At 39.8% G+C, this 14496-nt stretch overlaps 1 protein-coding gene across 2 annotated transcripts in view; it reads left to right on the forward strand.

Moving 5' to 3' along the window:
- The first annotated feature begins 7478 nt into the window (after positions 1-7478).
- Positions 7479-14496, forward strand: part of CUL3 (cullin 3) — a 91128-nt gene continuing 84110 nt past the window's right edge. The window contains exon 1 of one of the 2 annotated variants that reach the window (XM_039855760.1): positions 7479-7861. In XM_039855760.1, the coding sequence (XP_039711694.1) occupies positions 7796-7861 (66 nt within the window). In that variant the 5' untranslated portion in view covers positions 7479-7795. The remainder of the gene's footprint in view (positions 7862-14496) is intronic. The other variant, XM_039855762.1, reaches the window with a different exon arrangement.

Below are 14496 nucleotides of genomic sequence, written 5' to 3' on the forward strand. Positions count from 1 at the left end.
TTCATCTTCAGAGGTAAATAAGCGTATTCTGTACTAATAGGTGGTGGTAGTTGATTTCCAAGATCTATTCTAGACCAATGATTAGTAGAAACGGTGTCCATCCTCCCTTGCCATTGGGTGGGATAATAGAGGCATGTAACCTAGTACTGGCCAATGAGCCATGAGAGAGTCTGTGGGGGCTGCTCCTGGGAAGTTTCCTAGTTCATAATATAGAGCCATAAGAAAAAGACAGTCTGTCTCTCTTCTTTTTTTAGTCTGGACTTTGTTATGTCTGTAAGTGATACCTAAAATGTCTGCAGCCACCTTCCTACCAGCCAAGGCCAGGGCCAAGAGAATTGCTACAAAGCTGGAACAGAGCTCTGATGTACCATGCCTGGAACCCATACTAACTCTGGACTTCTTGTTACGTGAGGTAGTAGATTTGATTATTGCTTGTGCCGATTCGAGTTGGGTTTTCTGTTCCTTGCAGCAAGAAGTGATTTAGCTGATTCAGATGCACTATTTTTATGGACAACCTTAATTGTTAAGAGTCATTTAATTTCACCTATTTAGTTGCTCATCTGCTTGACTGCTCTGATATAACCATACTATAATTGTTAATATTTTTTAGTTCAAATTACATGCCAAATATCGATATAGAAGAGAGTCTTCTGGCTTGTTTCATAAATTAACATTGCTTATATTCGATTAATTTGTAATTCGTTCCTATCCCTACTCATGGTAACCTGTTAGTGCAATGGTAGACAGTAGCCACACAAATTCACCAAAAACTAATGGCAAGTGAATTGATCAAACTAGAGTCATGTGGACCGCTTCTTTTGCTTCTACGTGGGACACAATTGTGAAAAGAACTGTCTTTTTATCAATAGCCACAATAAATACTTCAGATAATAGAGCATCACATATTTAATCAAAATTTTAAGGATAGATTTAATTTTCCATGTACTTAACACTAATGTGAGACATCATTTTTAAGTTATTATAATGTAAGATGTAAGGTCCGGCTTTGCTGCCTTCTTGTGCAAAACAAAAGTGAGTGACATGGCAGTGGGGAAGGGGATGCAGAAACAAATGATGAGGAATTGAACCACCTGTAACTTACATGTACAAAGTTTATAATTCGTGTGTTTTGGAAAGAAAGAATTACAGTATGAGAAAGATCATGAGAGGTGACAATTGGGACACATGGCTTTGTGTGTTTATTTTTAAAAGACTATGTTTAAACTTAAAATAAGCATAACAGATTTAAAGTTTTAATCCTAGAATTGTGGTGAAACCAAATCTTAATCAAAGCACAAGGAGGCCACCATGCAAGGGGTGATGGGACTTGGAAATAGGGAATAGATTGAGCAAATAGGATGTTGTGGAAGCTGTGTAAATGAAAGTCAAAAACAGTATTTGAAATTAAGCATAAAATAATTGTTAATATTCCGAGTTCCAACTACGTACTCTGTTGTGCTAAATACCTTACCTGTTTCGTTGAATCCTCAGAGTAGCCTTGTGAAGTTGGCACTATCATTAACTCAATTTTACTGATAAAAATAAATGGAGGTTACCTTATACATTGCGGAACTCAGATTAGAATGCAGGTAATCTGATTCCAGAGCTGGCACTCTTAATCACAGCGCCGTATTATTTTATAGTTTAAAATGTTAGTGTACTGGCAATGTCCATGCACTGCTAGTCTCTATGATGGTTTTAATGCAGAGTAGAAAAAAGCCAAAGGGCCCTGCCTACCACCCAGTACCAGTCACAAGTTGCTCGCAAGCACTCTCCACGGATATTTCTTGTTTGCCTCTCCAGACCTATTCTCCATCCTTCTTCACTCTGCTCTGGGTCTCGAAAGGTTAGGTTCATCCAATGGGAGGCACCAGCCAGAAGTTCAAGGGAAGGAGGAGAGTGAGACTGTGGTATTTTCTCCTCTAGCTGCCCCTACTGAGCCAGTAGTTTGGGTTCTCTCCTAAGGCCTCAGCTTGACAGGCAGCCCTCTCCTCTCCCATAGCTTCAGAGAGAATTCTCTTTCCAGGTTCTGGGGGCCACTTCTCTTCTTGGACCTTCTAACCCAGAAGCAAGACCCCTTGCTGCTGTTAGTCCTGAGATGCTTCATCATCCCTTGATCATTCTCTTACTCTGCCAACACTTCTGTAAATAGTCCCTGCCCCAAAGTCGCTTCAAATTCCCTGTTCGAGTGAGCCATCTGTTTCCTGCCAGGACCCTGACTGATACAGAGCGGAAATACACTTTGACTATTTTAGGCAAAAATGGAATTTGGGGAAGGCATGTTTGGAGTCACAGAAATGAGGGGAGGTGGGGGGACCAGAGTTGGAGAACAAGCAGGGATCAAAGGACTGCTGGAAAGCTGTAGAACAAGAATGACAGCTAAAGTCATTAAGTGGGAAGAGCCTGGGCTACCCATCGCCACTGCCTATATGTCCACCAACTGTTCCTGTGTCCTTCAGTCACCTACTCAAGAGTTTCTAGGAGAGGGTCCGATTGCCAGAGTCCACTTTATATGTCCCCAGGCTGATCTGGGGAGTGGAGGGGTAGATCAGGTCCCATTGGTTATTATGATAGGAAATAGACACCACTACTACCAAGACCACACCCAATGGGAGAATCCTCTAAAACAAGAAATCAGGACACTAAGAGGAAGCAACATCCCCCAAAAAGGACAAATGTTGCTATAACAATTAATTTTAAAAATGTGAAACTGCCTTCACAATCCAAGCATCTAAAGCGACTTTTCCCAAAAGATGAAGGTTCATATAAAGATAGCCACTTCTCCGCAAAGATTTCAGTAGCAGAGAAGTATCATCTCGAAAAGTCTCAGAAATGAAAATTCTTCAAAAGATTTTTTAACTGTGTTAGATATAAAGTTGCTGGTTTTATCATAACGAGGTGTCTGCCTATGTTGTCCCTTTCTTAGAATTTCCCATTTAATGAGTCTTCTGCCCAATAACCAGCCACTCAAGAACTAGAACATTTGGGAACCAGTAACTACAGATCAACTAATGTCTAGAAATTTATTCGTTATATCAATTTGGAACTAGAAATTGGTCCCAACAATTTTTTTCTTATTTGTTAGTCTTTTAAAGGTTATTTTTCATCTCTACCAGCAACCTTTTGCTTTACTCAGATTTTCGTCTTCACTAGTTCAAGATGTAATAGGGAACATGGCTTTACCATGAACTAAAGACAAATAGCTTACTGAAGAAGTTTAAAGATAATGCTATTTTATTATATTTGTGGGCTGTTGTATTTACAATTCACACAATCCAGAGTAAATTTAGATGATTTACTTTTATAGCTCTTTGAAACCATGCTTTATCTCAACTCCCAAATTAACTCACTTCACAAAGACAGAGCTAATGACTTATAAATGTCAGCATATACTTTCCTCGTCACAGATGAAAGCAATACATATTTGTAAGTGTCCCCTGGAGATTTCTTGAGACAGTTATTGTTATCAGTCAGAGGAAATTTTTTTTTTCCAAAATAAAATTACATGGATGCAATGTCTATAATTTTCAATTAACAATTTATGCTCTGTTAAATTTGGTTAGTTGGTTGCATATATAAATATTTTTATTTCCAAAATATTAATTTACTAGATAAATATAGAATAAACAGAACACTGTCCAGGCCAACTAGAAAATTTCCAGAGCTGCCAGTGAGATGATTTTATTAAGCATGATAATATGATGAAAAATTGAGGTGAGTTTTTACAACATTTTAAGATTTTTTTAAATTCAAAATGTAACTTGTATCATATACTCATATGTCTTACATGCTTCTTGTTTTGATGATATATGCAAGGAAAATAGTAAGAAAATAGTAAGAACAAACTAGAAAAGGGGCATGGTGAATACTTACAGTTTTCATGTATGTGTCTGTGCTTATTTTCCAATGGGATATTTCTCTAACACATCATCTTATAAAGCACATATGAATGTTACTGCTCCAAATATATACAAACCTAATGGCCTACAACACTTAATAGTTGCCTGATAGAGACAAGGAAGAAAGTAGAAGATCTAGCCCTTACTTTCAAGAGAGTGATAATATCTATAAATCTTCCCCTTCTAATTTGAAACATTACAGCTTTCCCTAACACAGTCTTTGTCTATTCAGATCCATTGGTCTTTCTCAAATCCATTGAACAGGTTTTTCTAATTGAATTGGTAAGCTGTCAGCTGTTTTAATAACCAATATCAGCATAATCAAATCACTGGGCCTGACACAGTGATTAAAGCGGCTTGGTTTCCTGGATACCTAGAAACTCATGGCCAAGAAGAGGCTATTCCCTTTTGCTGGCTTCTCACAGTCCATCCTGTCCATTTCTGGACTGAGATGTAGAAAAGGGGCTGGCCCACTCATCCTCCCAGCTTTGACTGCATGTGCCCTGTACCAATAAATGGAAATGGGGCCACTGTTCTCCTGTGTCAGGACACGGTCAGCATAAGTAAGAATACCAACCAGCAGGCATGCAACGTCTAGTGAGTTCCTATTCCAACACTGCTTGCTCTGCGAGATCAGGTGGCAGTTTACAGAAAAACTCATATCCTGAAAGCTATTTTGCTTTTTGCAAGTCAGGGAATACCATTGAGCATAGAACAATAGTCTACTGCTGCTTCAGAGAGTATTTCATACACATTTGAGGATGCTAGTTTCCTAGGATGAAAAAAATCTCTGATTTCTGGACTGCAGTGTGTAGTAAGTTGTTGCCAAATCCATCTTGTGTCTGTGGTTTCCAAATTTTGAGATGTAAAAGGGCTATGTGGTCTGTGATAGCAGGTCTCAACTGTCTCATTCACCTTAGTACTTGACATACAGTAGCCATTAAATAAACAGTTCTCAAATAAATGAAGAAATACTGACCAAATAAGTGAGCAGTAGAATTCTTAACGGCAGTGGCAGACAAAAGTCATTTTGAAGAGTTTTTCTGGGTCTTGGTGGTTAAAAGCCTAACGAAAGACACAATTGATGGTGATTCTTTGAAATGCAGTTAAATTTTGCTTAAGCAAAACCAACATATGAAAAGCTGGGTTCACAAACAAATTAAAGGGTGATTATATGCATCACAATGACATGGAAATACACCTTAATGCAGGGGGTTCCTAAATGTTGCCCTTCCCCCCACCACCCTCCCCCGATGTTTTCTCAGGTTCACAGGAAAATGAGAAATACCAGCTCGGTGTACTGCTCCACATAAGGCTAAACTAATCAATTTAAGAAACTGCCCTTTATTCCAGAATTGATCTTCTGCTATTTATGTGGTTCAAATACTTAAAAAATAGGATACTGAACCTAGTTTATGCTAGTTATCCCTTTTTAGTACCCTTATTGCCAAAATAAAGTTGCCAACCCTCTATTGGTTCCCTAGCTCTTTGAAAATATTTTATTGGTTTGTGAAATCCAAGTGTTGGAGATTGGCTCAGTTTTAAAATAAAATTCATTTTAAAAAAGCATACGAGTATTTCTTTTTAGAAGCTTACATATTGAATAAAGGAAGAAAGTATAACATTGTCCTTAATGATCTACGGTAAAAACAGCTAACAGGTGTTGAGTGGCTCTGTGCTGAGCACTGCTCTCCGAAATTTTTAAAAATTATTAAATCATTTAAATTTCATTGTAGCCCAAGAAGGATGTAATATTATTACCCCCATTTTACAGATGAGGAGCTCCATGCACAAATATTCAAGTCTTTGCCCCAAGAGACACATAATACAGTTAGTAAAGTGGCCAAGCTGGGAATTGAACCAATGGCTCCAGAACATATATTCTTATATTTCAAAGAAACTGGGCCATATGACAGTACGATCAATAGAAAAACATTGGTTGTTATATTCTAATGATTATGGAATGTGAGGTTCAATCACACACAGATTATAAACTCATCCAAGACTCATATTATCTTACATTTAAATCAGAGCCCCGCCTAATCTTATCAATCCAGTTCTTGATGACCTATTTTTAGCTTCAGTGTTTACACATTGTGTCACACAACAGCCTCATTTCTTAAGCTTGTGTTTTGATTAGCAAATACCAAAAAACAAAATAAGAAAATGTGATATTCGAAATGGGGCATTTCAATCAAGTAGGGGATGAAAGCACACTCTCAAATTTAGTCGAGATTACGTTAATTTAGGGCAAATTCCACTGTATAGTAAACGAATAGGAAAATATATTTCAGTTTACTAATTAAAAAATATTTAAAAATCCCCCCTTCCAAATGCTATTTAAAGTATTAAAACCCCAACTTTCAAGTGTAGATACCCATCCCAATTGCAGGTTATTAAAATGAGTGCACAAATTTTAGTGAGAACTCACATACCTATTTCTCTGCAGCATCAGAAATCTCAATATAAAATCAGTTGGGCAAAGAGGTAAATTAGAAAGTAAAATTCAAAACATGAATCAAACTAGACCTTTGACTATAATGGAAAAAACGTCCAAATTTGCAGCAAATTGAATCAAAGACAATTTTGGCTTTCAAAACTTACAATGCTCCGGGTAGTGGTAAAAACGATTCGGCAGGTTAAAGATAGTTTCTGTCATCCTATCTTCAATTTAGCACCATTTACCGAAATATTGCATTACATTAAGGGAGTTGTCATTTTATTTCAACGGTGATGAAAAAGGAATGTTAACACTAAGAAGCCCTGGGTCCCTCAGGAAGTATCAGAGATTCGAGAGATCCTGGAGCTTCTGCAGTTTAGGAAATTTTGTGGATTAAAATCTCCACTCCAGTCCCGAGAGTTGGGGTGTGCATATCCAATCCGAATTCCTTCTTTAGCATACAGGACCCTAACTTCTGACATCGCAGGTGACTCCTGCACACATGCTTTTTTCAACTTTCTAGCTTCTGCTCAAGCATCCATTTCTAGTCCGCATGCCCTAGAAAAACAGAGGAACCAGTTCCAGGACGTAGCTATCCAGCTTGCACCCCACGCTCCACCCCGAGACTATGCTCCGGCCCAGCTCCCGCCCGCGCCCAAGCCCAGCCCAGCCGGACACAGACCACTACAAGCCGGCTCTGCCTATCAAAGATTCCCCTCCCGCTCGGTCCACGTGACCAGGACCCCCACTCCCCGCTCCACCAATCAGCAAACACCTCCGCCCAGAACCCAGCCTCCGACGCTCCCCTTTCAAAAAGGCAGCTCGCTCCTCCCGCCCTCGGCCCCGCCCCTTTCCCGCCTCCTCGCCCCACGGGTCTCCAACTCCCGGGTCCGCTCCCTCATGCCCGTGACCCCCGCCCGCTCCCGGGCTTCGCCCCGCCTAGCCCGGGGTAGCGCGCTGCCCTCCTCTCGCGAGATCTGAGCGCGCCCCGCCGCGGCCGCCGCCTCCCGCTCCCGTCCTCCCACCCCTCCCCCATCTCTCCGCTCTCCGCTCTCCTCCCTCCCTCCTCCCCCCTCCACCCCTGGGCCGGATCTCGTCTCGCTGAGGCGGAGGAGGAGAAGGAGGAGGAGGACGTTCGGCCTGCGCAGTGAGATGTTTGTCCGTCGCCGCCGCCGCCGCCATCGCGGAGGAGCGCGATAAAGAGAGCCGGGCCGGGTGTGAGGGGGACCCCGCGGAGTCGCCGCGTCAGCGCAGCCCCCCAGCCGAGCCCCAGCCGCGGAGCCCGAGCCGCCGCCGCCCGCACCGCGTCTGCCCAGGGGCCGGCCAGCCCCCCACCCCAGCCCGGGGGCCGCGCCGCCGCCCCCCGCCAAGCCCATCGCCAGCCCGCCCGCCTTAAATGTGACACCGGCGCCTCGGGGTGCGACCCGAAGCCGCCGCTGGGGAAGGGACGAGCACCATGTCGAATCTGAGCAAAGGCACGGGCAGCCGGAAGGACACCAAGATGCGGATCCGGGCCTTTCCGGTGAGTCTCTGCTCGGCACCCGGGACCCCGGGGCCGGGCCGAGAGCCGCACGCGAGGCCGGGGCTGAGCTCCCCCAACAGGCCGCAGGCCCGCCCTCCCCTCCCCCACGACGCCGGCCGCGGGGCGCGAGCCTTCCCGGCAACGGGGCGGCGCGGGGCCCCGGCGCGGCCGCCCTCCCGGGCCGGTCCCCGCGCCCGGCGCCCCAGCCCGGCGCCGCGCCCCCGCCTGAAGTCGCGCTTCCAGGCGCTGTGCAGGCGTCGGCGGCGACCAGAGCCCCATCGCGGGTCCCAGCACCTCCCCTCGTTACTGGGGTGTAGGCCCAACCCCTAGCACTCCTCCCCCGGCTCGGTCCCCGGGACTCCCAGTCCCGCGGGGATGGGGACTATCGAAGTCCTCTTTGTATGGGGCCTGTATGTAACTTTTCACGTGTGATTTCGCTGTGCTTTAACAAAATAGCCCAGCCCCAAAAGACTGCCAGCCAAACCATAGGATGATGAAGGGGACTGCCCTCTCTTTTCCCATGCTCAGGAAGGGTCATGCCATTAACCTGCCCCCGACGCAGTGACAGTGGTTCCACGTAATGCTCACTAGTAATGGACTAATAACATAAGGCTGTACTTACAGCATCTTTCATCCACAAGCTTCTAAAGCACTTTACAAACTCTCTTGTGTAGGAATTGCCCCCGCCCCCTGTAGGAGGGTCAGGAGAAGCAAGAGGGAACAAATTGGACAGTCAGTTCTCCATTTCTTAGCCTTGGAAGCCCAAAAGAGTAGTCACCACCCTGAGTTGCTTTACTCTATAGGTTTTAGTAACAGCAAACATATTCTGTTTAGAAACTTTTTCTTTTTAGCATTACGTTGAGTCATACGCTTGCGGTGTTTAGTATATAGGGTATAACTTTGGCTGTCATATCTGATTCAGATAGGCAATGGCAAGCAATTAAAATGCGCTGTTGAAACAGAGAAACTGGACATACTTGCTATGTCGCTACAGTAACAAATATATGTCAAGATAGACAAACTAGCAATTGAACAGATTTTAAAAACGTAGGACTAGAAAGATCTTGGGTTTTCTTTCTTACAATCATAAACATATTGTATAAGGAGGAAAAGAGGTTTGTACTCTTTAAAGCATGTTTTTTTCCTAAAGTACTTTTTCATGAGGAAAGATTTTATTAATATAATTGTCCTAGTTGAGCAAGAAACCCACTCAAAGACCTCTTTGAATTCTTAAAATTTAAAAGAATACATATGCAGAATTCTGAAATTGTAATAACAAATAGAAATGTCAGTGTGTAGAGACTTCTGGCTTTATGTAGGATACACTCAGGAGAGTTAAGTGTTTTGATACTAATCAAAAGGATTTTGAATTTCTTAAGTTTTTTTCTAAGTAGATGTGAGAAACTACAGAGAAAGTGAGAACTGTTGGCAAAAGAGCACTAATGAAGTCCACTAGCCTGTTTTCCTTTATAATGGAACAGTGAGCTGGGTTTATGAATTTGTGAGTAATGTAAGTGTTCCTACCAAATCAATTCTGACTTTTTAAACAGAATTTAGAATTATTCAGTATTTTACATAATTTTAAACAACAAGTAAGGAAAAGTTTGCGATTCTCGGGGTCGGAATTTTTCTGATTCAGATAATTACTAAAATGTGCAATAGCTTACAACTGACTTATGTCGGTATTCCGATTAACCAGTTGTACCTTTATCTATGTATTGTCAACTCTGATCTCTGTAGGTCTGTCTGTTCCTACCTCTTCTCTCATTCCTTCATTCATTCATTCAACGAATACTGATTACTGTGTGCCAGGCACTGTTCTAGGGATTTGGGATCCATCAGTATAGCTTGAAAGACCAAGACCCCTGTTTTCTGGATCTTCTATTGGGAGAAAGTTGTGGAAGAGAATTTCATTATTTCTTTAGCTGAAGAGTATAATGTTATTTGATAAGACATAGTACTGAAACTAACTTTTTAAGTAGCATTATGATTATGAGCTAATTTGGACCCTTTCTCTAACTTGTTGCCCTCTTAAGTTTTTCTAAAATCCTTTAATGGAGTTTGTGATTACCATTTGGTATTCAGTAGTTAATATCTGCTCATTTTTAAAAGCATAAGACTTTTTCACCATTTCATAATTAACATTCATAAGTAGTTCCCAATGAAAAGAACCATTGCATTTTTTTAATATATAAATTTTCTAAGTTATAGTTCCTTGAGCCTTTATTAAGGATAGAGAGATGCCTCAGTGGTATGGTATTTCACATTGGTAAATGTTTGCGTACTTGCAAACCTTCGAAATTTTTTCTTCTCGGTTAGTGATCTTTTACGTAACCATAGTCTGCATAGATTACTAGTTAGAAGTGGTAAATACATAGCATTCTATAAAGGAAAAATATTGTTTATGTTTGTACATATCTTCATACTTATAAATATTGTATTTTACGTTACCATTTGGATATATAGTTACTATAATTTAAGGAAAATTACAGTTTAACCAAAGGTCTTAAGTGCTCATTTCAGATTCTCTTATAAAATTGGCGTGTAAAAAGTACAAAAATATATTTTGGGTTTGTTTTGTTTTCATCATAGAATCAGTAGAATCAGATTCTGTTTAGTGTTTTGAGTTCATATTTTAAGTATGCTTTCATCATTAAGTAGAAGTTATGCCATACCAGTTTTATGCAAAATTTGCATTTTAAGTAGACTTTTTTGTAAGATTCCAGGAGAAATTGGTTCTTTTTAAGATGGAAAACAATAAGGAACATTCTATGTTTATAAATTGTTGATGGAGGAAAAGTTTTATCACAGTTTGTAAGCTTTCTTGCAGTGCACAAAATATATATCATTTAACATCTCTCTTTTTTTTTTTCCCCTGGTACCCAAAGTAGCAAGGACCACAAAACTTTTTTAAGAAAGGAGGCTGTAGATGCCAGAGTTCAGGAAACTGTATGGATTTGGATCAGCGAATGCTTCCCCAAGAAGTTTCTACTCTTTCCTTGTGTTGTCATGGGTCTCATTCCCTGGCTTTTGTTCTATGTAGGATTAGTTTCTGTCAGGTGAACCTGTTGTCCTTATCTCTGAAAAGCCATTCCTTACCATCTGTACTGTCCAGGGTTTTGTCCACAGGGGCTTGAAAAGTTTGATTGGCTTGGAGGGGATATATCTGAATGGAAGTGCTGGCCTCTCTGCCTGAATTGGCTTAGCCTTCAGAGTTTAGGAGACATATTTTGAAAGTTATTGTATTTAGAGTGTGATCTGGAAATGGCTTCAGTTGCTAGTTTTAGAAGCATGCAAAATCACGATGAAGAATCTCTGGTTGTGATGTCCACTCCATAAGTCTAGATGAGCTTCACAGAGCTCTGCTGTGTGGCGTGGACAGGGAATGATATGGAGGTTATTAGACGGAGCCCATAAAGTGACTGACTTTAGTAAGTGGTAAGTTTTAAGATCATTTTTGATGAACTTAAGGGCACAATAACTTTATGAAAAATGAGGACAGGTAATATTTTCGTTTTTTTCCTAGCTGCATAATATTTGTCAGATTTGGGGGAACAGCTTTGATCTTCCTAGTAGGTTTCTCTTGTTTCAGGGAAAGTAATTGTTGCCTAGAACTACTTGGACTGTGCATATGGGAAAGCTGAATAAAAGTCTTGCAAACTACACAGGGTGGGGAATTAACTCTAGGTTTGGTTTTCATTCTCTAGTAATTTCTTACATAGAAATTCTGAAGCGAGGATATAGCAGATTCATTAAAGTGTTGCTGACACTTAGACTGATTGTTTCTAATAGTTTTCGGACAGCCAGCTGTGTTGTAGCTTTTAGTACCTGTCTGGCTTTAGAAGTTGAAAAATAAAAGCACAAAGTAGTTACCTATAAAGTGTGTATTTTGTATTTTCTTCCCAGATAGCAGTTCAGAGGAGCCTGGAAAATTATTAGTACTAATATTAATTATTTTTGCTAATATAGAAAATAATGTGAGAATTCGGTCTTTCAAATAATGCATTAGTCACAAAGTCAATTAATTCAAACAAAAGGAAGCTTCATTTGTTGTACATCATTCATTCATTAAATAATAGCATTTAATTATATAATTAAGGTTGGAAAAAGTCTGCTTTCCCTTGGTATTATAAATTGGGAGACCTTAGAGATAATTTTTTTGCTGTTATTTTCATTCAAGGTTATTTTGATATTTAGCAGTTTTGTTAGATTTTTATAGAAGTTGCTGGACAATTTGTAGTTTTAAATAATGCAACTTTAAAGATATTTTTGTCCATTGTAAAGTCTAAAAAGGAAAGGTGTTACTAATAAGAAAAGTTACTGAGGTAAAATATGAATTACAGTTAGTGTCTGTCAGTGTATGTGAAAATTATGTAGTCATAATTTGTCAAAGCAATGAATTCATTTTAGTAGCTTTTCTACTTATAAAAGTGATGCATATTTATGATAGAAAATTTAATATTTAAATTTATAAATAAGGAAATAAAAATTACCTGTAACCCCACCACTTGGAAATAAACAGTATTAACATTTTGATGTGTTTTAATTTTTCATACACATGTGAGCTCATAGTAAAAGTGGGGTACTATATCATTTTATATACTGCCTTTTAAAATAATAGTATCTTACTGTACATATATTTCCATGTTCCATGTTTCAGTATTTCCATGTTGAAAACATGATTTTTAATGACTGTGTAATGCTGTTTAGTACCTCAGTTTGCTTAATCATTTCCTTATTGCCAGGTATTAATTCCAGTGAATCCATATTTACTCTATTATAAATAATGCAACTGTGACTAGGCATGTATTTGAGCCCATTTATGATTGTGGAATTCCTGGACTAACCATAATTGATGTGTATTACCAAATTGACCAAAAGGTCATAATAATAATAGCTAATACTTACTGAATGTATATCTTGTGCCATATACTGGTTTCTCTGCTTTGCATATATAAACTCATTTAATTTGCACAATTCTGTAGCATACTATTATTTTCATTTGTTGTACAAAGGAGGCCTTGAGATATTAAGTAATTTGTTTAAGGTCAGTATACTTGTAAGTGGCAGAACTGGGTTTCTAACTCAGACTGTCTGGCTCTAAAGTGAATGCTCTTAAGAATTAATTATATCTCTCAAGATTATGTGAGTTTAACTTCTGTATAGCAGTGTCTTAGTCAACATATCTTCAATTTCATAGGCAAAAAAATAGTATTTTAATGCTTTAATTTGCATTTCTTTGACTAGTAAGAATAAAACTATGTATAGTCTGTAGAGAATTTCCTTTTAGTTTTACATTAATTTTGTATTAGGAATATGCCTAAAAAGCAAAAACTGAGCATCAGAGTGCGGGCTCTCAGGTGCCAGGATTTGAATGTTAACTCCGCCTCTTTCAAGCTGTGTTATTTTTAACAAGTTACTTACCCACTTCTAGACTCAATTTTCCCTCTGTAAAATACAAATACTTCTAGTATCTACCTTACAGGATTGTTGTGAGATTAAGAAAATAAAGCATTAGAACCTAGCACCCAGTTAGCTATTGTTGTACCAATAACTAGCCGTGCTTATGCCACGATTTAAATAGAAAAGTTGAATGTTATTTTTGCAAGTGGTTATAAGGGAATACTATACACTTATTTTAGTGATGCTGCCATTTTTTTGGTACAGCTTTTAGAACTCATATTTTGAAAAGCCTACAGAGTCATTTTGTGAACCACACTAAGAAATTAGTCTCAAAGGATAGAGATTTGGTACCACTGGGGCACTTGAAAAGAATGCTGCAGGCTCTTGGGGGATAAATTCAAAAGTTCCAATGATGACTCTCACATAATCATTGGAGTAAGTGTATAATGTTGAAGGAGTAAACACTTGCATGTATATTCTAATATGTAGTTAAATGTTGATGTAAAAATAAATTTTGTTATTTCCTTCCATTTCCACCCTTCTCATTCACCCCCTCCCCCCCCTTTTTTTTTGGCGGGGGGTTGGGGCATCTTAGGAGTTAGGGTCATAAGTAAACCTAGTTTTGGTCCCTACCCAAAGCTTATACCAGACACCCTTTTGAACCACAAAGCACTTAGCATGGGGTTAGAAACGGTGTGGGTAGTTAGTGAACGAGTGATTAAATGAGAAACTAGTCCTTAAAGCCAAACCATAGTAATCGATTAATTGGTAAGTTGATGCAAGTAGTACTCTTAAATGTTTGAACCCTTTGCAATTTATAAGTGAAGTTGTAAGATGTAGTAGGTCATTAATGACCTTGTGACACTTTCCTTAGATGGATAGTCAGCCTAGTCTCCTGAAACAGTAATGACTTGAAAGTAAAGGTGGTGTGATGCATTGGATTGAGTGTCAGAAGACCTAACCTCTGGTCCTGTCTTTTCCGATTACTATCTGTACTTTACATTTTATTCCCTCCTCCTTGACCTCTTTCTCCTAGTGTTCACCTGTGCACTCGGATTCCCCTTCTTCACTCCTCTATCTCCTCAGCATGTTCTTGGACTTCTTCACCTTCTTTTCATCTGATACCTGGTTTTGCCCTGAGGATACAGGCTTATCCTTTTGAATCGAGGTGTCTGTCTTCATGTAATCCTTGAATCACTGGGCACAGATACCATTTATTGCCTCATCCATCA

The sequence above is a fragment of the Pteropus medius genome, unplaced genomic scaffold (genome assembly GCF_902729225.1).
Source record: "Pteropus medius unplaced genomic scaffold, Ma_sr-lr_union100, whole genome shotgun sequence".
NCBI classification, from domain to species: domain Eukaryota; kingdom Metazoa; phylum Chordata; class Mammalia; order Chiroptera; family Pteropodidae; genus Pteropus; species Pteropus medius.